Source organism: Arvicanthis niloticus, chromosome 3 (genome assembly GCF_011762505.2).
Source record: "Arvicanthis niloticus isolate mArvNil1 chromosome 3, mArvNil1.pat.X, whole genome shotgun sequence".
Lineage (NCBI taxonomy): Eukaryota > Metazoa > Chordata > Mammalia > Rodentia > Muridae > Arvicanthis > Arvicanthis niloticus.
Window position 1 is genome coordinate 118,184,881 of NC_047660.1, and position 23,244 is coordinate 118,208,124.

A 23,244-nucleotide genomic window follows, 5' to 3' on the forward strand; every position below is an offset into this window, starting at 1 on the left:
CTGGGATGAGGTGCCAGTCCCCTTCCACAGCTTATGTGTGGCAGAAGGAGAGCTGCATACACATGAGTGGGCTGGAGCAGCCGGGTCATTAGTCATTACTAAGAACTTCACAGGGAAAACACAACATGCTGCATAGGCAGGCTCCTCTGCAGACTCCAGCAGGCCAGACAAGCAACTCGTCATCCACCGGGAATGTCTCCTCTCCATAACTTACCAAAGCTGCCCTGTCAGTGAGAAAATGTTTCCTTCCCACTCTTTGACTCGTCCTAGTTCACACTTAGGTCATACAGGTAGTCCTTTAAAGGTGGGAGGATTTTTCCAATTTTTAAAAATGCACAGAGTAATGGGCCCCAGGACATCATGCAGAGAATGAAAATGTCCCTCGTACCTTCTCGAACTAAGACATGAGAGTAAGTTAGGAGGGCTGAGGTAGTACGCTCCCTGACATACTCTGCAGGACTGCCAAGGCCTGCTAAGGGTTCCTGCTGCCAAGACAATAGGCTACATTCTCAGCTGCTTACCCTAGAGTTTCTACTCCTTTCTCTGTGGTGGAGAGGAAACTGGCACACAAAGCCTCCTGTGCCTGTTGTCACTGCTAACAGAGTTACTGGGTCATTGTTGCCTTCCCTCCACCCAAGCCAGTGTCTCATGAGGCCAGATCCAATCACAGGAAAATTGTGTCGCTAGTGACATCTAACACTGAGCCTTTTGAAAACAGATGCAGCCCCTGTCTCTCAGTTATGCCTCCTCCCAAGGATGGGGACGTGCAGAGGAATAGAGCGCCCACACAGGCTCTTGTGCTCTGCAGTCTTGCTAATTGATTCCGTGCTTGGTGTTTGCAGATGTGAAAGCTGTGGAGCTGTCTTCCATTCTGAGTGCAAAGAAAAGTCTGTCCCCTGCCCACGGTGCGTCCGAAGAGAGCTGCAGAAGAAGCAGAAGTCCTTCTGGCGGCAGCTGAATGTAGATGAAAGCCTGGAGGAGGCGTGCACCATGTTCGAGCTGTCCTACCAAAACACCTGACCGCAGGCCGGGCTGCACTCACCACAACTACCCACGAGGCTGCTCGTGCCATGCACATGAGGCTGCTCCTTCTTCAGCTAGATGTAGATAGATAAGTTATTTATTTATATTATATACACCTATACGTCCCGTACGTATGCTTTGTATAACTCATTGTCCAAGAAGTCCACAAAGATCCTGTGGCTAAACTCCTACAGATAGCTGAGTTACACTTGGCCATGAAATTCAGCTGCTTGCTCCCAGCAAATGTGATTTATACACATTGCTCTGTAGTTCAAACCCCTTTATGCACACTGGCTCTAAGGGCCAGTCTACTGCACAGGTATTCGAGGAAATATCTCTCGCAGCAAAGCTTTGCATTGTTACTGAGATTTAGCCTTTGCTGGGGAAACTGAGGTAGGAGCCATTGTCATGTGCTTCACAAGGACATCTCTAACACACAAGAATGTTTCTGGATACTTCCAGGCCCAGAGTCCTTGGCAGAGATGGGAAGAGTGAAGCAGAGCCGCACAGCAGAAAGCCAGAGGCCCCTTCAACAGACAGCATCAAGAGCAGAGCTACCTGGGTTTGAACTTAATCCCTGAAAGGGAGGACCTCAGTGGCCAATCACTGCATGGCATCCATCTGTTGGCTGGTACAAAGCCCAGCCCTCCCTGATGAGGAGACTCCGCGATGCCTGCCAGAGAGTGCTCATGGGTGCCCTAAGAACAGTTCCCAAGCATGGCATGGTGGACACTGGTCATGTCTCATGGTGCTGCCCAGGAGGAAATGTCCCAGGACTGTGCTCAAGCATATCAGTGCATCGTCTGCTAGGTAGAGTACACTGCACGATCTTGGAGGACACAATGCCTCCTTTCCAGAGTCCTCGTCGGCAGGGCCCACCTGTCACTTGAATGTTTTACTTCTCCTTGTCCTTCACAGCACCTTTGACCTTTACTCGGTCCACATAACTACTCTTGCTTTTGTATTTTGGATGTTTTGTTTGTTTGGGATGGAAACATATTTTAAGACAGGGTCTTGCTGTATATCCCTGGCTGGCCTCAAACTTGTGATCCTGCTGCCTCATCCTCCAGATGCTGGGATTACAGGTGTTTACCACCATACCTGGCTTTACTTGTTTCTAATTATTTAAAAAAAAATATTTAAAAGTAAAAATTATATCATTATTAAAAGTTATTAAGAAGTAACATTTTGAAAAATACAAACCTAAACTATTAAGAAAATGCCAAACATAAATAGAATTAATGAGTTAATATTATTGAAATAAATAGATATATACATGTATAATTATACCACCTTACAATAACACAAAGAGTAGCTCCTGTGGTAGGAATGCGAAGTGAATCACTTTACTCTTTGGAAGGTAGTGTACTCCCACTGTGATCTCCTTGTAAGAGCCTGTGTAGTTGTCACTGTGACCAAGATGGCTGCTAGGGAGGCACTGAGACCCTGACGGCCAGCATTCCTTCTTCCTTAACTCTTTCCAAGGCAGGAAAATGTACTCACCAGGAAGTACTTGTTTGTCATGGAGACAGTGTCACCCACTGTCACCCATGCTTCTGTCCTTTCAGATTTTCACTGCTGTTCAGATCCGGGGGAAACACTGGCTCACAAAGAACACAGCGTTTCAACTCCAAGTTGCTCCCCATAGGCACTACTCCTGATGCTTCTGTCCAGTAGGAGACATTCAGCTGACTTGTGCAGTTAGAGGCAAGCATTTCACCTCTTGGCCCACACCATTTCCTTTGGCCCCAGACCACATGTGCGTTCATTTCCTAGCTACCCAGAAGCTATATAGCCAAGTCATGAAACTTGGTAAAAAGGCCAGGGCCCTATTTACCAGACACCTCACGGTGCCTTTTATAAACTCTTGGGAAGGCGGGTTGACACCACCTCACTGGAGTGAGTGGTAGGGAACGTTGTACATAAAGGACAAGGATGGGAAGTCTCAAACACTTGGCAAACCGGGCACACAGATTTGAGTATCTCTCTTCCTCCCATTCATGAAATACAGTATTTATATTTTCCAGCCTCAGAGAAGAGAACAGAACATGATCTTTCACTGGAGAATTCTAGACCTGCTTATTATGAAACAGATGTGCTCCCGTGGCACAGTGCCTTCTCTCTCTACTCCCAATCCCCATTACTGTAGCTAACTCTTGACCTTTGCTGAAATTAATATATCTGTGATTCTAACTGTCAGAGACGCCATTCCTAGCACACTGAGCACAGAGACCTGAAGAACAGAGCCCCTGACCCCAGGTTGGCCCCGTGTCCTGCCCTAACTTACAGGTGCCCAAGATCAGACTGAATAAAAGCCTAGGGTGAAATCTGGATCCCTGCTCAACATACCTGAGTTGTCCCTACTGCCCCTTAGAGGGCCCTGCTGTGTGTGCGCAGACCTTGGGCACTCCTAAGACCTTTCCCTAGACATTGCTTTCTGTTTATTTTTTAAAGGGAAAAAGATAAGTGTGCTGTCATCCGTGATCTGGAACTAGAGCCGTGACCTGCTACTTCTGGTTTCACTGTGTTGTACATTCCCACCTCCCAACAGCGATCTCTGCCACCACCACCTGAATCTGATAGGACACCATGGAGCCAGCTCTGGAGTTGGGTCTGCCATGAAAATTCTAAATTGCTATTTTCAACCCAGAAAGCCTTAGAGTGCATGAAGGCCTTTACTGTTTTCAGGTCTAACAAATTACTTTTTGCGGTGTTAGGTAATTGTTCCACTGCTTAGAAACCATCGAAACAAAAGCAGGCCTGTGGATTTCCACCTCTTTTTTTTTTTTTTTTTTTTTTCATCTCAGTAAATATCTTACACGTAAAGCATAATGGAAAATGGTCCATTAATCTCCTGGAGCCACTAGCGAAGCCCAGGGAGCTGCTTTTCACTAAACAGCCCAATCCCTGGTGTAGCACAAGAATTCCCTCCTGCTAGTGCCAGAAACTCATGTGTGACACCATCCAGCCTGGGGGAAGTATTGGCACCCAACCCTACCGTTAAGAAGCCAGTTCCTAAAATAGACCTGCGTTTGCAGTGCAGTAGGAAGGCCTCGGGTGCTCCAAAGACAGTCAGCTACGCTGGGAACAGAGTTCTTTCCAGGGCTGCCTGTTCTCAAAGTTGGAAGCAGCCTTATATGAAAACCATGTAAACTCTGTCTTCCCCTTGACTTCATGTGCTGAATAACACCCATCTTTTAGGGGTTTTCACATTTGATGAGCTGAAAGGTCAACTGCTTTTTGATTCTGCTATAATAGGCCTGGAGAGAGAGAGAGAGAGAGAGAGAGAGAGAGAGAGAGCACGCCTTGGGATTCACAGGTTCCAATAGAGTCTGAAACAGCCCAGTGTTGTGATTCCCCTCAGCTGCCCCAAAACAAAGGTGTCTGTGTCACTCTGTCACTGTGGGCAAGTTGCAGCACACCCTCGGTGAGGTCTGGCCTCTGTCTCTGTCATGTGTGCACACTGAACGTGAGCACTGACAGGTTGCTTTCTGCACCTCCCGTAGGAGGCTTGCGTTCCAGCCTCGCAAGTTCATTCTCTGTCCGCTGGCCAGAAAACTCCAGACAGAAGCTACCTATGAGAACAGCACCAGTGATGCCACACACACTGAGCACCAACAGCAAGCCCGCTGCCATCAAGAAAGTAGCCACACATTCTGCTGCTAGTTCAGGGGCGAGCCCTGCCCTCTCACCCTGCAGCTCAGCGCTCGGTCCTCTCCTGTGCTTCGTTGAGATAGCCAGATTAGGAACTAGTCTTCCGCCCTTAGTTGGAATACTGCCTGGTTCCAACACAGACTATCTCATTTTGTTTGGTTTGGTTTTTTTCTCATGGTACATAGAAAAGTGTGTAATTTTGTTTGGGGAGTTTTCTACACTATTTTTCATCTTCTGAAATAATGTGGAAATGTCAGGAATTTGAGACAAAAGGGAAAGAAGCTAGCCCTTTCTTCCTTGGCCACTTTCTCCCTGGAGCCACTGGCCTCTCCTTGTTGATTCCTTGGTACCGACTCGGTGGTGGTGGTGGTGGTGGTGGTGGTGGTGGTGGTGGTGGTGGTGGTGGTGGTGGTGGTGGTGGTGGCGGCGGGCATTAGGAACCTGGTTCACTGCTCTGCCTCTTCCCACTCGCCTAACCCCAGGATGCTACAAGCCCTTCAGCTAACCTAACCAGTGCTGATGTCTGTCACAGGGACAGTTTCTTAACAGTTAAGTCCCAGTACCCACTAGTCTCTCTCTGTAGGCACTTCTGTCCTTTCTTTGGATTCAAAACTCTCTGACTAGAGATTTTTTTTTTCTGGTATATTCTAGTGGGTGCAGGACTAAGATGAAACATCTACATCACTATAAAACTCTAGGTGAAAGGGAAAATGTAGATGAGCCTCTCCAGCCTGTCTGTCAGTCTGTCAGCCTGTTTTATGTAACATGGGTTCCTGGTGACTGTGGCATGTAGCACTGTCTCCATAAAGCAGGCTCTAGTGTGATGGGAGGCACTGGTGATTGCTGGGGCTCCACTCTGAGGGAAAAGAGGCGCTGGCTGCTTGTCATTTTAGAAAGCTTTCTAGAGAAGCCACTTGTTTCCCAGGCCAGATGAACAAGACACCTACAGCAGCTCTTCCACAGTTAGGTCCCTCTGGCCAGCCATGGAAACTGCAGACCGGCCCTGTCCCGTCCAGTGATTCCCTTGCTTGCCTCCTCAGCCCTGGGCCAGACTTGGGCCTCATGCTAATAAACCACCTAGTGAACAAGTGGCCAGTGGCCCTTCCTTCGCACTGGTTTGTTTCCCTGTAGGAGTGCCTTATAGTCTAGTCTCTGACCCACTTGAAGCCCGCAGGACCCTTCATCCAACTCTGGATCCCTTTGCGCTCCCCTGCTGGCCCCTCTTCAGTCCACAGTCCACCTGGAGCCTGAGTATTCCGAGATACTCGTCAGACCTTCCACCTTCCCTTAACCCGGTGCCTTAACTCCACAAGTAAAGGGATTCACATGGCAAACACCTTAGCAGAGTGAAACATCCGTTTCTTCTGTGCCATTGGCACTTTTACCAGGAAATACAATAAGGCATAATCGTACAATGTTTTGACCTGATTTTATGATGTTTCTTGGCCACTCTTTGCTTGCTTTCATTAACCAAACTCAGGGGAATGTCATGTCACCAAGGTCAACGGGGAAAGAAAGAAAACTAGCTACCCGGAAGTGAATGTCAAAGTCTATGAACTCAGTCTTTTTAGGTTCAAAAGTGACACCAACAAGAGGATTTTTTTTTTCTTTACTGCATAAAGATTCTCTTTACTTGCCACCTGCGTTCCACGTGGGACGTGGGAAGCCTCGGGGATGCACGTGAATGACAGTGTCCCTGTGTGCAGCCTGGGCAGTCCACCGAGCCTTCACTGTGGAGTACTCTGGCTACCGTCAGCTGTCGGGCTCTCACTGTAAACGGTTCCTAGCTGTCTCCGGGGAATGGAAAAGGAGGACGCCAAGACTGCAGGTGAAGTGCAAGCGTGTGCTGATGTGGATGGTCCTGTACAGCCCGTTCTCTGGCTCCTGGATCAGATCCGAGTCATTTCCCCTTCCTCCGCTCATGCGGTACAGAAGCAGTCAGGATCCTCGGGCTGTTCCCTCGCTCTGTTAGTTATTCGTAATCGCTAATGTGCTAGTTCTTGTGGTCCCTGTTGTCTGGATTTGATTGCCGTTTTTTTGGTTAATTTATCCATATTTTTGTTTACATTATTTTTTTTAAGCTTGTAACTGTAATAGTATCAAATCGAAGTTGTGCTGTTGACAGGACATCTCATTTTTTACAGTTATCTGTCACATAATTTAAGTGCACCTGTTCCTACTGTATAAAGTTCTCCCTCTCTCAATAAATGACAGTGGAAGTACTTTCTCTCATATTAGATTCATTAAAAAATCTTTTTTCAGGAGATGGGGAGGTGAGCCCTTGGCAAAATCAAGATTTGAGTTCTATGGAGAGTAGGCTATGTACTTCTGTGGAAGGAGGGGACGTAAAACCTCCTCGTTTTATGTGTGTGAGTTTTTCTGGGTGTTTGTGTACTACACTTATGCTCGGTGCCCAAGGAGTTCAACAGAGGGCATTGGATCCCCTAGAACTAGTTTTACAGATAGTTGTGAGCCATATGTGAGCCAAAACTGGGTCCTCTGAAAGAGCAGCCATCTCTCCAGCCCTCCTGTTGTTTAGATATCTCTTACATCTGGATTTATAACCCTGTAGTGTTTTCAGCCTTTTCTGTGTTTACAGAAAATACCATCAGAGTTTGCTTTTTGATGATGTGATAAACACCATAGCAGAAGCATCTTAGGGAGCGAAGAGTGTGCAGGCCAACCTAACCTAGACATGATGATCTAAGCAGCCCCTCAACTGACACACTCCCAAGTCAAGTGACTCTTGGCTGTGTCATATTGGCAATAAAGACCAAGGAGGACAAAGGTGTAACGTGGAAGAAGTGGTGTCTGTCCTGGGCTTGCTTTGCTGAATCAAGGCAGTTCTGAGACAGATGTCCTGAGGTGTTCTGCTGAATGACTGTCCTCTCCCCGGCTTCCCCAGGCAAGCCCAGCCATTCTCACAGCCCTCCCTGCCTCACTCCATATAGGAAGGGCAGTGCCAGTCGGTCCACCTGAGGAAAAGGCTGTGACAGAGGACCATACTATGGAAAAAGAAAATAAAGATGTGACCATAGTGGCACACACCTTTAATCCCAGCACTCAAAAATCAGAGACAGGTGAATCTCTGTGAGTTCAAGGCCAGCCTGGATTATATAACCAGTTCAGGACAACCAGGACTACAGAGTCTGTCTCAAAATAAGAAAAAGAAATTAAGGAGCAGGTGTCTTTGCTCTAGAGCAGCCTCAGAGAGTTGAGCATTTATTTAAAATAGGTACCTGCCTTCTGCCTGGGCTGGCCCTTGCCCCTTAGCCCCAAAAGGCCCAAGGGTATGACAACTGTCTCCTTGGAGCCTTTCCAAAACACCATTGCGACTCACTTTCCCAAAGAAGGACACTGAAAAGAGACTAGCAAAGGCATTTCTGGCTAAACATTTGCCAAGGGTGAACCTTGAGCCTCACTCCCTAGACACACCCAAACTAGGCCCTGCCCTGCCTGTCCACACAGGAAACCAGCCCAGCCCACACTCTGCCCCAGGACTAGCTGGACTTCATCCTCACACCAAAGCTGCTACGATGCATAACAGAAGGAGACGAGTTAATGTTTCACTTTGGAAAACTAGACACATAATGAAGCCAGAGCCCACATTCAACAGGTCACAGAGTACTCGATGTCTGGGGAACAGGCAGGGAGCTGCTTGGGCACTTTCAGAGGAAAGGTGCCGATACTATCCGAGGCTAGGAGAAAACTGACATCTTGGCCATCTCTTCCATGTTCTACAGGCATGATTCGGTTCTCCCTTGTGTTCTTATTCTGTCCTTTGACACTGTATCAAAATATGGCAGTCAGTGATACCCACATTAAACACAAATAAGTGCGGAAGACCAAGTCCTGTCACAATTGTGTCAACATCTCCCCGGATGGGGCCTGAGGAATAGTAGTATTTTAAAGCTGTGTGAGTGAGTGTGGGTTAGGGATGTAACCCCAGTAGGCGAAAACTGTATAAAGCCCTGGGATTTGATCCCCAATACCACAAAAAGAAAGGGCCCTTGGGTAGAAATGATGTGTTCTGAAAGTGACAGAGGCCTGTGACCCCAGCTACTTAGGAGACTGAGACAGGAAGATTATACATTCAAGGTCTATGTGGGTTCAAGGCCAGGTGGGGCAACTTAATGAAATTCTGTCTCAAATTTTTAAATAAGGGCTAAGGACCTAGCTCAGTGGCAAAGCATTGCTCACCCATATGTGCAGGGCCTCTGTGTTCAATCCCCAAAATGGGGAGGGAGGAGAGACTAGTCCAGATGAAGAAGTTACCTTGAAATAAGCATTAGCTTAGTATAGGGGTGGGTGGTCCACAGTGGGAGTATAGGCTACAGGGCTTTGTTACCTTCCAACAGACAAGACTTTGGAACACACTGCTTACCAGCCTCCATTTTTATAAGAGCTAACCATTACACCCCCATTATTTCCTTCCAGGCTGTGGTTAGATTCTACTTACCTATCTAGTGTATACCCTCTGTAGAGATCATGAAAGCTCTATCATGGCTGCAGGTGCTAAGATAGCCACAAAGGGAGCATCATATTCTCTCTTTCTCAGTGTGCATTCACTGAGATGCACACGTGTGAGAGTCTATTCCCAGTTCAGCATGAACATCATCCATGTGGATGGTGATGTTTGTAGTAGAGAATCATCTGGTGTTTGGGGTGGGGGAGGGGGTGGGATGTTTTTGTCTTTGTTTCTCCCAGAATGGTATGGATCAAGAAATTCAGGAGATCTTAACCTGGGTTCAGCTTCCACTTGATTCCGTGAGAGCACCAGGCTTTCAAAAGACCAAGTCATTCCAATCCAGACCCCTGTTGGATTTTCAACTACCAACTAAAGATGCATGGAAAATGTACAGGAGTTATAACCATCTCTCCACATTGTGAGGTCAGACCACATTACTGGAACATCCTGAATTTTCTCCTGATGGAAGAAGAGTCCAGAGTACCTTACCCAAGATGTGATCTTAGCATGCTCAAGGAATACCAACAGCAACCCTAGCTTGCCTCCAACTCTCTGGAGAGAAAATTCCAAGGGTAAGAATGCAAGCAGGGATGAACTTGGCCCTTTGAGTCTTCTCCTATGGCCTCCCAAAGCAACATTATTAGAAACCATATTCCTCATCATGAAAATAAAAAAGGTTTACATTTCTTTTCATCCTTGCATTAAATTCTGATAAAGATAGAGGATCCCTTCCATGGCAATTCCAGTATCTGGTATGTGATACTCAGGAAACATTAGACAACAGACACACAACAGAAGACTAGAGCTCATTCCACCCTCAATTGTATCTATTCCCTCATAGCCTGACAAAAAGATCCAGCCAGGAAAACAAATGCTTCTCAGAGTTGAGCATATAGGAGTTCTAGCTTATGTACACTGACATCCACTTTACCTGGGCAATAGGGAAATTCATTATTCCCCTACCTTTATTCTGTATCTCTCCATTAAGAGCTATTGCTTTTAAACAGAATCAGCCGGAGTTCATGAGTTCAGACACTATTTCAGATTCTGCCATGCAACCCCCAGGCAGCTGTCGTATAGGTCCAGGGAAAATTCCTCCAGCCTTTGTCCCAATATGGTCTCTTGTTCCGAGGCTGAGGAGCTATTAGTACTGTAATTTTTCCAAATGAACATTGAGCTAAATTATCTTGAAGGTATAAAGGAACATCTCTCGGTGTGTTATGGAAAATTGCCTCCCAAATTATAAGACTATACAAAGCACATATTAATTCTGGGCCCAAGGACATCCAAATTGCCTTAGATTTGTGCTGCATTGTGGTGACACATTCTTAATAATGCCAGGCTCTGAGGATATCACAAGGTACATGCTGTTATGAAAATAAACCAGAATATCTCTCCATTAGGATCGCTCTACACACACCCAGGCCTGGCTAGAGGCATTGTGCTCAGAAACTCTAGTCTTTTGAAGAGGAAATAAATTTAATTGCAGAGGCAGAGAGTAAATTTGAATTCTAAACTGGGTCGACCTCCCCAAATGGCTTTCTCACTGCTGCCCAGGAGTGAAGCACCTAGGAAGCAGCTGATGGTAGTCATGGTGCCCAGCAGAGATGCCTGGCTTTAGCAGCTCAGAAGCAAACCCCTATGCCAGCACATTGGGGACCACAACAAACCAAGGAAAGAGAGACATGGCTCTGGAAGACAGTGCCCAGGGCCACCGGTGAACTTGTATCAGCGTGCAGCTATAAATGGAGAGAAAGCCTTGGAAAAGAGCCAAAGCAGCACCACACTTCAATTCGGTCACATACTAGTCATCAAGTGTATGTTTAACGGTGATTTTCAATTTTTCTTTTTTTTAAAGTTCCCAGTGCTGGGGACCCACTCATAAATACCAGGCAGAAGCACTGCAACTGAACTAACTTGCAGCACTTCCCTTCCTTTAAAACAATCAAATATTCCAGAAAGAATCCCAGACGTGGTATTTTATCCCTGAATGCCTTAGAATACATCAAAGCAATATGTCTTTGTCACCTAGGCAGCTTCAATGTTATCTCACAGTTGACAAACTTAATGTTAATTCCTGGTTATTATCAATCAAACCTGCTTATTAATTTAAATTTAACAAAATATCTTTTAAACAAGAAAAAGTATGGGGCTAGAGAAATGGCTTAATAGGTGAGAATACTTGTTGTATAACCACAAGGACCTGAGTTCAGATCCCCAATCCCCAGTTAAAAGTCTAGGCATGGCCATGTGCTCCTGTAATCTCAGCGCTAAAGGGAAGCAGAGATGAGAAACTCACTGAGACTCACCAGCCACTCTCCTAGCAAAAAAACAAATAAATGAAAACAAAAAACAAACAAACAAAAAAATCCTAGCAAGCTCTGAGTTCAGGGAAAGACCTAGCCTCAGAGAGTAAGGTAGAATGGGATAGAGAGAAATACCCAGATAGCCTCCTCAGGCCTCTGTGTACATGCATGTGTAACCACGCCTGTGCACACACATGCACACACCACACATACACACACAAACAAAAAAGAAAAAGAGAATGCAAAAGCATATCTGGCCCGTGTAGAACAGAAGGCTGTAGCCTGGCCCCCACTTCCACTCCCTACCCCTTCCTGTCTGTTTGTCAAGGATCCATCCCTTAAGGATGGGACGTAGGCCCCAGCTTGGCCTGTAGGAGTTTGATCTTGTGGGAAGTAAAGCAGACACATGGCGTGAGCCTCTCAAGAGGTGATCCATGAGTTATTTCTCAGTGGAACCGCACTGGTTTCTTTTTCTTCCTTTGTTTCTATCAACCATCCTGCAAATGGCTTCTCTCTTTCAGTTATGGAGAGCACATTTCTGGCCCCCTGCCTTCCCCATGCATCTTCCTTCTCCTTCTCTCCGTTTTTTGTGCCTTTGTGGTCTCACTGGGCCCTCACATCCAATAGCCACTGCAGTGTGAACCCTGCCAGGGCCCCATTCTCACTGGGTTCGCAGAAAACTAAATCAGGGCAGGAAGAAATGTTCTTTGCTCAAGAACGTCTTTTAGCAGCCTGTAGAACTGGCCTTGTGGTAAAATAACTGGACTCACTGACTGCCCAGTCTGCCCAGGAATTGGGGTGGGATCCTGAGCAGGAAGAACTCGGGGCTCAAAGGCTTCTGTCTGCTACACAGTATCATGTTAACATCTAAGGAAGGCATTGGCGCAGGAGCCAACGCCCTAGTCCTCATGGGCAGATTTCTTTGATATGCTATTTCCAACCAAGACATGGGATACAAATATTCTTTCTTCAGTTCTCCTCCTGGGCAAAGATTTTCCTTTAAAATACTAACACAGATTCTCATATAACCCACATTGGCCTTAAACTTCCTATGTATCCAAGGATGACCTCCATACACATCTGATCCTCCCAAGTCTGGGATTGTAAGCGTGAGCCGTCATGCCTGGCTTATTCAGTGCTGGGAAATGAACCCAGGGCGTTGTGCATGCTATGATAGCATTCTAGCAACTGGGCCAGAGCACCCTAGAGCTGGGCGTCCTAAGTGTTAGAAATATTAAAGTAAGTTTTAAAAAGCACAAAAAAAAATCTGTGCAAGACGGTCTTCTTCAGTAGCAGAAGCTGAGCTGTTTTTTAAGAATATGATGCTGTTTGCCATGTGGTTAGATGCACAACTGATTTTTTCCATCAGATATAAATGGTGGTTTGATTAAGGTTATTCTTTAAAATAGACAGGAGCCTATGATTATCTATCATTATGGTCAAAATGTTTTAAACTTTAATTTACTTTTAATAAAACTCCTTATCTCAGGTCACAAAAAGACAGAGGTGATGGAAGGGTTGGAATTTCTCGCTAGGGGGTGAAGCCTGAGCAGTGGCCATTTCCCAGGCCCCTGGACCAGCAGCCTGAGTCAGCTGGAAGTGTGCTAGAAACCACATTCCCAAGCCTCGTATGGACCTACCCCTGATACTGCAGGGGTTCTGGAACCTGTGTGCTGGTGCCCAACCATCCAACCAACCATCAGCCTGATAGAGAGTGACTCTGAGCCCCACTACGGTGGGAGTTTTAGTCGTCACTTTGATTGGATTGGGAAATGTCTACAAGATTAGTAAAGGATACTTCTAGATGTGTCTCTGACAGGGTTTCCAGAGAGTAGTGACCAAAGGAGATGTACTGTGGCATTATCCCATAGGCCGAGGGCCTACCTGAAGCAGAAGTAGAATCAGGAGGAAGCCTGCCAGCTGGGCATTCCTTCCCACTTCCCTCGACTCAAGCACCCAACTCCCATGGAGCTAGCTTCCTGTATGCCGTGTATTCTGTTAGATGCTGAGGATTTGACAATGCGAACATACAGCCCATCTGTCCATTAGAGTACAAAATAGACCACAGCAGGCAATGCCCTCTGTGTCCTGGCTGTGTGGACGGCATCCCCTGGGAGTTGAAAGACAAGCTCAGAGACTAGCTCTTATCTTGGTTTCTGCACTTTCATACTTGGTGGCGTTGGCAAGTTCCTTAACCTCGGGGTGGTCAGAAAGCCTCATCTTCCCCAGGTGACCTTTTCTGTGGGCATAGTGGGAGTATGGCGCTTTTCTGGGATTTATGTAAGATGACACCAACCGAGGCATGGTGTTCTGGCCTGACATACCGGAAAGGAGCAGCATCTGTGCAGGGGCTGCAGAGAGAAAGTAGGAAAGAGTGTTTTTCCAGCCAGGAAACACTTCCCAGGAGGTCACATTGGAAGCTTGCATGGGAAGGAAAGCAACTAACTCACTGTGTGTCGGAAGTAAGGTAGGTGGGGAGCCTGGTGACTGAGGTGGCTCCTGCAGGCTTCAGGTATCCTTCTTGAGTCCCCACAAATTCACTGGCCTGTCACGTGTCCTCATTTACCATTCTGCCAATCCCTGTTTGTTGTTGTTGTTTGAGACAGGGTTTGTCTATGTAGCCCTGGCTGTCCTAGAACTCACTATGTAGACCAGGCTGGCCTCAAACTCAGAGATCTGCCTCTACCTCCTGAGTGTTGGGATTAAAGGTGTGTGCCATGATGCCCAGCCTACCCAATTAGAGGCTAATAGCACCTTCCATACTCCTGAGCTTCCTGGCGTGAGAAATACTCTAAGGCAGCCGTTCTCAACCTGTAAGTCCAACGACCCTTTCACAGGGGTAGTCTAAAATCATCAGAAAAACATGTATTTACATTACAATTCATAACAGTAGCACAATCACAGTTATGAAGTAGCAATGAAAATAATCTTATGGTTGGGGTCAGCACACATGAGGAACTGTATTAAAGGGTCGCAGCATTAGGAAGGTTGAGAACCACTGAGCTAAGGGAATGGCTAAATTCCTCCCCTTTCCGGCAGCCTGCCCACTTACAAATGTGTCTGAAATGGGGGCCTCAGTGCCCATCGGCTGGAGAGAAACCTGAGAGCTTGGACAAGCTTGACATTAAGGTTCCCCTCTCTCAGAGTTGAAGGTGGCGGTCCCCCTCCCACCTCACTGCCAAGCAGCAAAAGCTGGCTGCTGTGAAGCTTCCCCAACTCTTTAATAATTCCTTTCTCCTTGGTTTTGATTATTAATTTAGAAAGTCCAGCTCAAACCATGTCTCTCTGCTCCACCATTTGCATCTCCACTAGGAACCCTGGCCTCCCCTCCCTCCCTCCCTCCCTCCCTCCCTCCCTCCCTCCCTCCCTCCCTCGATTCCTCTCTCCTCCTCCTCCTCCTCCTCCTCCTCCTCCTCCTCCTCCTCCTCCTCCTCCTCTTCTCCTTTTATTTCTATGGCTCCTGATTGGAAAGGAGCGGCCCCCTTTTCCTTCCCAACTACACAATTGTCACCGCCAATTAGTGCATTGTCAGAACACACAATGCGTTACTGTAGCCAGCAGAATGGGGCACCTTTGTGCTTCTCCAACGGGCCGTGGGGGCAGTCAAGTTTCATTTAGAGACTTAAAACACAGCTCCAGAAGAAAAATAAATGCTATCAGAAAAGCAAAAGCGGGGGTGCATGAAAATAAACTAAAGTGTGTGGGGCAGGGGGACAGAAAGGCAAAGATGTTGAAGGAAATGTGATGGTGAGCAAACTCTGAAAGGGAAAGAGGGAAGAAGCCGCCGCCATTCAGAAATCAGGCCGGACTCCTGAAAAGCCCCAAGAGGTTGCTACATGCAGAAGTTCCTCTCAGAACACAAAAAGGGCTCGGGCTTAACAGTAATTAGTGGTGTGATTGTGCTTGAACACTGGGTGTCTTTAGAGGGTTTTTCCAGCTCCCCCTTACCCCCTCCACCCTGTTCCTACCAATAAAGGGGATAGGAACACAGAAGTCGACCTGGGGTAGGGAAGTGGCCTTCAAGCCACATTGCCTCAGTCTGGGGTAGGGGTAAATTGGTCTTTCTCTTTGGCAGGTAAATTGGATTTTATTCTCTAAAGCTTGAAAATAATTATAGGGGTGTTTTTTTCCCCCTGTAAGAATGTACCATATGGATGCATTTTCCAGTCAGTTTTATTTCAAGTACCTTTTGAGCAGCCTGGTCCTTTTTGCAGCCCAGAGGGTGCTCCTAGAGGCCCAGGCATCCCACCCAGAACTCACAGGTCATGGGCTTTCTCTGTTAGCCAAGCCTCTGAGTCCAGGAGAACTTTTGGTGACAGAAAACTGATAGCCCAGAAGTTAGCATAAGGCTCAGTCAGAGGGCAAAGTTCTAAATGACATCCTTACAAAGTCCTGCCCTTCCTCTTAACCCGCTCCTGAAATAATCGGATATGCCCCCAGTTATGAGAACTCAAGGAACAAGCTGCCAAAGGCTCCCAGCGTAAAGCTGGTCGGTCAAATACAATTCATTCTACTCAGTCTCCTACCTGCCTAAGGCTTCTCCTAATCAGGATTAACAAACAAGGGTAGTTATGAGGGAGGGGGGTAGATTGCTTTGTTTTTGTTATAATTTTGAGATAGCCAGTTTGTAATTTGTGGCTATACTCCTTTGTGCCTTAATTTCCTTTCAAGTGCACTCATTGTTGTTGTTGTTGTTGCTGCTGCTGCTGCTGCTGCTGCTGCTGCTGCTGCTGCTGCTGCTGCTGCTGCTGCTGTTATTGTTGGAAACAAGATCTGTGTCGTCCAGGCTGGTCTCAAACACACCACATAGCTAAGCATGACTTTGAACTTCTGATTCTTCTGCCTCCATCTTCCGAGTACTGGGATTACAGGCTGTGCCACCACACAGGTTTCCTTTAAGTACATTAAATATGCTTTCTCTCTCTCTCTCTCTCTCTCTCTCTCTCTCTCTCTCTCTCTCTCTAACCTTCCTTACAGTCCAGTCTTCATCCCCCTCCAGGTCTGCATCCCATCCCATCCCTTCTCCCCCTGTCTCCAAGAGGATGTCCCCACCCCACCCCCACCTCACCAGGCCTCCCCACTCCCTGGGGCCTCAAGTCTCAAAAGGGTTAGGTGCTTCTCTCACTGAGGTCAGACCAGGGATCAAGCCAGACTTTTGGAAAGCAAACAAGCTAGAGGACTCATTTCCTCCACACCATCCTTGAAAAACAAAAAAATCTGCATCTTAGAAACAAGACTGCTGAAATACAGTCTACAGGGATACCTTGGCATCTCTTATTCTTCCAACCATTGGCGTAGAAGAGCTGCAGCTGAGGGCTATTCTCTAGCACTGACTGGAGCTGAGTGAGATGCGGGAACTAGCCTAGAATGTGGAGATCAGAATTCTAATCTACCTGCAAAAACAATCAGCAGTGAGTGGATAGGGAGAGAGTGGCGAGTCTTTGAGAGATGACGTGTTTTCACATATGTGAGAGGCGTGTCCCTGTGCTCAGCTTCAGATGTTGCCGAGAAGCTTTGAGGACAGTTGGGGGAGGAGTTCCTGGTCCTGATACCACAGGCGCTGCTGAAGTTGTCCTCAGCGATGGCGGCTGGTTTATGCCCTCGGTCCTGTTTATAGAAGCATCCTCAGCCTTTCCCTGTTGCTTGCTGGTTCCATGGCCATCATTAGTCTCCAAAAGGATACATCCTCACTCAGCCAGAAATTCAAAGTGGAACCCTCTGGAAATTGCCCATGCAATGTCACCTACACATAGGAAATGCAAATCTGAAGAAGATTTGTGAACAAAGGATGCTGTAGCCTCTTTCACACGTGGTATTCACAGACCTGACCAAGAGGGTTTACCAAGCTGTTCTAGATTGGGTTAGAGAAAATGCCGGCCCCGGTGGGAGGATGGAGCATGGAGACTCCAGAAATGCTTCTGGCAGAGGCAGGGGAAGGAACAAGAATCCAGAGGCTCTAGAACCTACAGAGCAAGAGGTAGAAGAGTTTGCAGTGAAAGATAACCTCGCTATGGACACATCACCAGGAGTGTTCCTGGTCACAGCCACCATCCACAGAGCTTCAGGTCCCACTGTTCTTCCTTCCCCGCTTTCCAGACCAAGTGGGGGGGAGGGGGTGAGTGTGTATGAGTGTGTATGTGCCCGTGTGGGGGAGGGCGTCTGTGTGCCTTTTCGTGTGTATGAGTGTGTACATATGTGCCCGTGTGTATGTGTGTGTGTGTGTGTGTGTGTATGTGCCCATGTGTGTGGGGGGTGTCTATGTGTGCCTTTTCATGTGTATGAATGTGTATATATGTGCCCATGTGTGAGTGTGTATGTATGCCTGTGAGTGTATGTGCCCATGTGTTTGTGTGCTTGTATGTCTGTGTGTGTCTATATGTCTGTTTCTGTGTGTGTGTCTGTGTCTATGTGTATATCTATGTGTGTGTATGTCTGTATCTGTGTATATGTATGTGTGTCTGTGTGTGTCTGTCTGTGTGTCTGTGTCTCTGTGTCTGTGTGTGTGTGTCTGTGTCTGTGTCTGTGTATCTGTGTGTGTCTGTCTGTGTGTCTGTGTCTCTGTGTCTGTGTCTCTGTGTCTCTGTGTGTGTATGTCTGTGTCTGTGTATCTGTGTGTGTATGTCTGTGTGTATATGTCTGTGTCTGTGTATGTGTCTGTGTGTGTCTGTGTCTCTGTGTCTCTGTGTGTGTGTGTGTCTGTCTGTGTGTCTGTGTCTCTGTGTCTGTGTATCTGTGTATCTGTGTGAATGTGTGTGCACGTTTGCGGAGTCATGTGAAGGTCAGAGGTTGATGTTAGTTGTAGTCTCCAATTGCTCTCTACCTTATTTTTTATGTTTTTATTTTTGAAATTGAAATAATAATTACTTAATTTCCCCTCTTCCCTTTCCTCCTTCCAGCTCTTCCTATTCACCCCATTCTCCTGTACAAATTTATACCTCTATTTCTTTCACTGTTGTTATGTCCGTATGTGTGTGTATATTCCTAAGTACCTAAACAGGACCTGCCTCCACTGATGTTCATGCACTGACCGTCCAGCCGTCCAGCCTTTCTTTTACTGTGGATGCTGGGGTTTGAACTCATATTCTTTGGTTTGCACAGTAAACACTTTTCGGACTGAGCCATTTCCCAGCCTCCAGGCCATTTCTTCATCTGCCTTCCTTTAGCACTGCCCTCAGCATGGTCTCAATTACATGCAAATCCCATCTTGCAACTCCAGTTTGAAGGCCTCATGGCTCTGCTTGCCTTCAGGACACAAATCAAGTCCAAAACAAGGTTAAAATGCCCCAAATGATATAGTCTTATGTTCCCTTTAACTGCATCTCCTGCCAGCAGGATGACTTGCTCCCTGGGCCTGAAACATATATTCCCACTGGATTTAATGCCCATCTGTCATCGTCTTGAAAGTCTTAATACTTTTTTAAGATATAAAAGTCCCTACAGTTTCATTTCACACAGGGCCTATGCTGTGGTCTGAGTGTGAGTGGTCTCCTACTGTGAGACACCCTCCAATGTGACAATGTTACAAGGTGACATGTCCACAGGTGGTTAGGCCAGAAGGACTCAGCCTTTGTGAAGAGATTCACAAGGACCATGTAAGGGCTTGAGGCTGGGGATGAAAACCCTCTCAGACTCACATGTGTGCATGCGGTCTTCCCATTCTGCCTTCTGGAGTAGAACCCTTCCAGATGCTAGTACCTTCATTTGGGACTTCTCAGGAACCAGTGAAGGGTAGAGTGTTTTCTTACAAAATTACTCAGTGTAGTATTCTGAGATAGCAACACAGACCGAGACACCTCTAAAAGGTAGTGTCTTGTCCTGCCTCTCTCTCTTCTCCACTTCAAATTACAACATATTGAAATTCTTCAAAGCCTTTTGTAGTTCTCTTTATTTAGAATATACTCCTATCAGCTAACTACCACTGTTCCTTCAAAACCATATATATATATATATATATATATATATATACATATACATATATATATATATATATATATATATATATATATATGTATATGTATATGTATATGTATATGTATATGTATATGTATATGTATATATATATATATTCTTCATTATATATACGCATATATACATATATATGAAAATCTTCTCTTAGTTCATCTCTCAAAATAATTTGTTGCCTCTTGGCAAAGGTCTACCTCTTTGCTTATTTCAGCCTATTATTTATTTGCTGCCTCAATTTAGAAGCTGTGAACTTCACGAGGGCAGGAATTGTGTCTTGCACAGCTCTGAGGTGTCTCAGGCTTGTTGGAATAACATTAAACCAAACAGTATATTTGAGAAGGTTTACTGAAAGGGTCATTAATCTCTCACTCCATGACCACATGGATGCTATATGTACAGATTTATTGTGACATATCTCTACTCCTAGTCTCCTCAGGGTCCTTGGAGCCATGGTGCCGCTCACTACAGTCTAGGACCAGTTAAACAAGTGCTGCTCAGAAGTTTGTCTTCCGACGCTCTCTAATTGAACATTTTAGGATGAGGGAAATATCTTACATGTTCAAGCATGGTCACTGGTCACATGTGATGCTGAACACTTCAAATGCAGCCAATGCAACTGATGAACGGAGTGTTTATTTTGACTTCATTCTAATTACAAGCCATCCACTACTTAATGATGGAGACATTCTGAGAGAGGCTAGTTAGGCAATTTCATCCCTGGGTGAAATCATAGCATAAACTTACGCAAGCTGAGACAACCATGATGTCATTGGGTGATATAATCTCATCTATACGGTCACCACTGAGTCAAACATCATGACACGGCACACACTTTTAAATGGAAATATCCTCTTGTGATTAGCAGCTCCCACAGTGGACAGTGCGGCCCTCCATGATGCTACTGATCTTTGCCACAGGCCAAGAAGCAAGTGGGCTCATAGACTGTGCTTCTTCCAAAAGACTTCTTTGCTGAGAGGGGTGGGAGGCAGGGAAGGGAAAGAGAAGATGATGTAATTCTATATTAGTTAAGAACGTTTTAAAAATAAATCTTTAAAAACAACAACCAACAAAAATATCCTAAATTAAATGTAAGTGAAAAAAAAAAAAAGATTTTTATAAACCAAAAGCCTTCCAGAAACTTCCAAAGGATGTCAGTGAAAAAGAGAAGCATTGTTTCCATCCTCCATGATTAATACCAGCTGTGGATCCATCTAACTTACCTGTGAAAGGAGAAAGCTGAAAGCCTTCTTAGGAAGGAAATTCCTGTTGGAGTCATATAGTTATGTTATGGTTGCTGTTTCGTTTGGATGTGAAATGTCCTCACAGGCTTGTATGTTGGAACACTTGCTCCCCAGGCGATGGAGCTGTTTGGGGATGTTGTGGGACCTCTGCAAGTTGGGGCCTTGCTGGAGGAAGTGGGTTGCTAGGAGCATGATTTATGGGGTTATAGCTCAGCCCTGGTTGTAGCCTGAGATTCCTGTGAGAAAGCTGCCCCATGGTCCCACTGTTGCAGACAGGAGCTGCTACTACGTCTATGAATGCCTCCGTGTCTCCCCTACAATGTAACCATAAGCCAAAAATAAGTCCTGCCCCTAAGTTGCTCTGACTGGACACTTAGTGAAGGGTGGTAATAAGGGCAAAAAAAACCCAAAAACAAAAACCAGTAATCTATTTCCCTTTCGTCAGTATTTCCAAAGGCTTCCTGCTAAGGTTGATTACAGTTTATCACAGAACCCGTGTACCAAAACCATTGCAGCACCAAGGAAGGCCATGAGGTGTTGGGTAATTAAGGACAGTAAATTGGGGAAAGAGAGAAGATCCCATTCTCAAGGTGCACAGTTTCTATCCTCAAAGACATTATAGCTGATATCCACAAAAGCAGGAGATCATTTGAGGACCATTTCAGAGTTGAGGGCAGGTGGGTCAGCTGATACCACAACAAACTTAGAGAGCTGAGCACACAAAGCACAGACTGGGAATGGAGCCTCCTTGGGCCCTCTTGCCTTTAAAATGAGCCAGAGAGTAGCATGAAGGAGAAAATCTATATAGCATTTAAGTTGTACATCCATGTGCTATTTTTTTCATATAATATTTCAAATTGTTATCATCAAAAGGATAGATTTGTTTTCTCACCTGCAGCTGCCTCCCGGGGAGCTGAAGTCAGCTCTGGCTGCTGCACAGAGTCTCACTGGCCTCTTCTGAAAAACTAAAAGCACAACCGTGGTAACATGGGGTGGGGAGGATTCAAGCCTGCTGCACATTTGAGCACTTAGCAAAGACTTAGTGAACGATCCCGTCATGTGAACATCAAACAGAAAGCTTCTCCCATCCCCTGGCCAGGCCAGAAAAGCAGAGGTACTATAGCCTGTCTCAAATCACTACCTACAGACAGCCATTTTCAGAAGAATTCCGGGAGAGAAACAGGCAGAAGGATGGCCACTCTCCCTGTGGACCTGGTTTGGTCACCAAATGAATTGCAGCCCCAGCAGAAATATAAGCCTGGCAGCCTGCCCCACCCCTGCACTCCACACAAAAGCCACTTAAGCTGTTTGCTCAAATCAAGACCCTTCTTTTGAGGCAGAGCAGGGGATTATTCCTTCTAATAGTCTGCAAACAGGTTCTCAACTGTAAACCTTCCAGACTCTGGGGACGTGGAGCAAGTGAGCCAACTCCCCTGACTAGAGGCAGTCTTAAGTACCAGGGACTCAAACTCAGGGTGGAGGCCTCCTGAAAGAGTGGGGTAGGTTTAATGGCATCCTGGCTGGGTTGGTGCTTAACTCAGGGCTGAGCACTCAACATCTACTTTCCTAAGGAGCCCCTGTCTCCCTCCTGGTGGTCCCAGATTCCTGGTGGGCCTACAAGTTGAAGCCAGCAGCCAGCAAATTCATAAGTACACCACACATTGTCCGCAGAGTAAATGACGGGGAAGAGTAAGCAGTAGGAAGTCCTTTCCTGACACTCTGCAGTCTAAAGCCCCTACTGGTACTGGGTGTGAGCATGGGCAAGTGACTTCTCCATACTTCTGTTTCCTCATCTATACAGTGCAGATAACAAGTTTCCACCTTGGAGACCTCTGGCGCCAATTTGAGATGGTGTCTGTAGAGCACGCCAGTACACAGGAGTTGCTGTCATTATTTTAATCGCACTTGAAGGCAGGTACTGTACTTAATAAGGTCCAAGTCTATTTGCAGGGATAATCCTCTAGAGTATCCTTTCCTTTCTATGTATTTTCTCATCCTGGAGACACCAAAAGCATAAGAAATGACAGTTCATATTCACTTTCACAAGAGACACTCATCCCTAAGGTACTGGTGATCTCATCCAAGGGACCCACACTGCCTCCACATGCTTCAAGTAGGCTCAGTCCAGGGGATGGAAGAGTCACAGAACCTGGAACCTGGTAGAGTGCAGGACAGCAGCCTTGTTCAAAATAAACCACCACTTAGAAAACAGTGATGTCACTTCAGTATTATTTTATCCATTAGTGATATCCACAGACTCTGTCTGAATGTTCTAACATAGAAAAACAACGAATACTTAACAGATCAGGAAGCTGTAGAAACTTGCAAGTGCTGGTTTTGAATCTGATTGCTTGCTACAGAAGTGTATGTTGTCACTAAGTGGGTGACAGAATAGAACATTCCGGGATATCCTGACATGGAAGGGTGCTTATATGCATATGATCTCTTGGGGGTTGTTGCCTGAAATAACTCAGTTAACTCAAATATGAAATTTAGACATAGAAAGTTAAAGATATATTTTGTTTTTTTTTTAAACACTTGACCACTGAGGTATAACTTCAGCTCTTTCATTACATTTTAATTTGGA

The 23,244-nt window shown here is 46.0% G+C and overlaps 1 protein-coding gene and 1 long non-coding RNA gene across 11 annotated transcripts in view; one reads left to right on the plus strand and one right to left on the minus strand.

The window, feature by feature from the left end:
• Positions 1 to 3,821, plus strand: part of Plekhm3 (pleckstrin homology domain containing M3) — a 190,504-nt gene extending 186,683 nt beyond the window's left edge. For 9 of the 10 annotated variants that reach the window (XM_076931778.1, XM_076931776.1, XM_034498822.2 and 6 more), the window contains one exon: positions 843 to 3,821. In XM_076931778.1, coding sequence (XP_076787893.1) covers positions 843 to 1,020 — 178 coding nt within the window. In that variant the 3' untranslated portion in view covers positions 1,021 to 3,821. The remainder of the gene's footprint in view (positions 1 to 842) is intronic. The other variant, XM_076931780.1, reaches the window with a different exon arrangement.
• A 16,209-nt stretch (positions 3,822 to 20,030) lies between these two features.
• On the minus strand, positions 20,031 to 21,888 carry LOC143441624 (uncharacterized). The gene is made up of 2 exons (XR_013109191.1): positions 21,550 to 21,888; positions 20,031 to 20,385 (listed from the first exon to the last, which is right to left on the minus strand). It is a non-coding gene; the product is annotated as an uncharacterized LOC143441624 (long non-coding RNA).
• Positions 21,889 to 23,244: the final 1,356 nt, after the last annotated feature.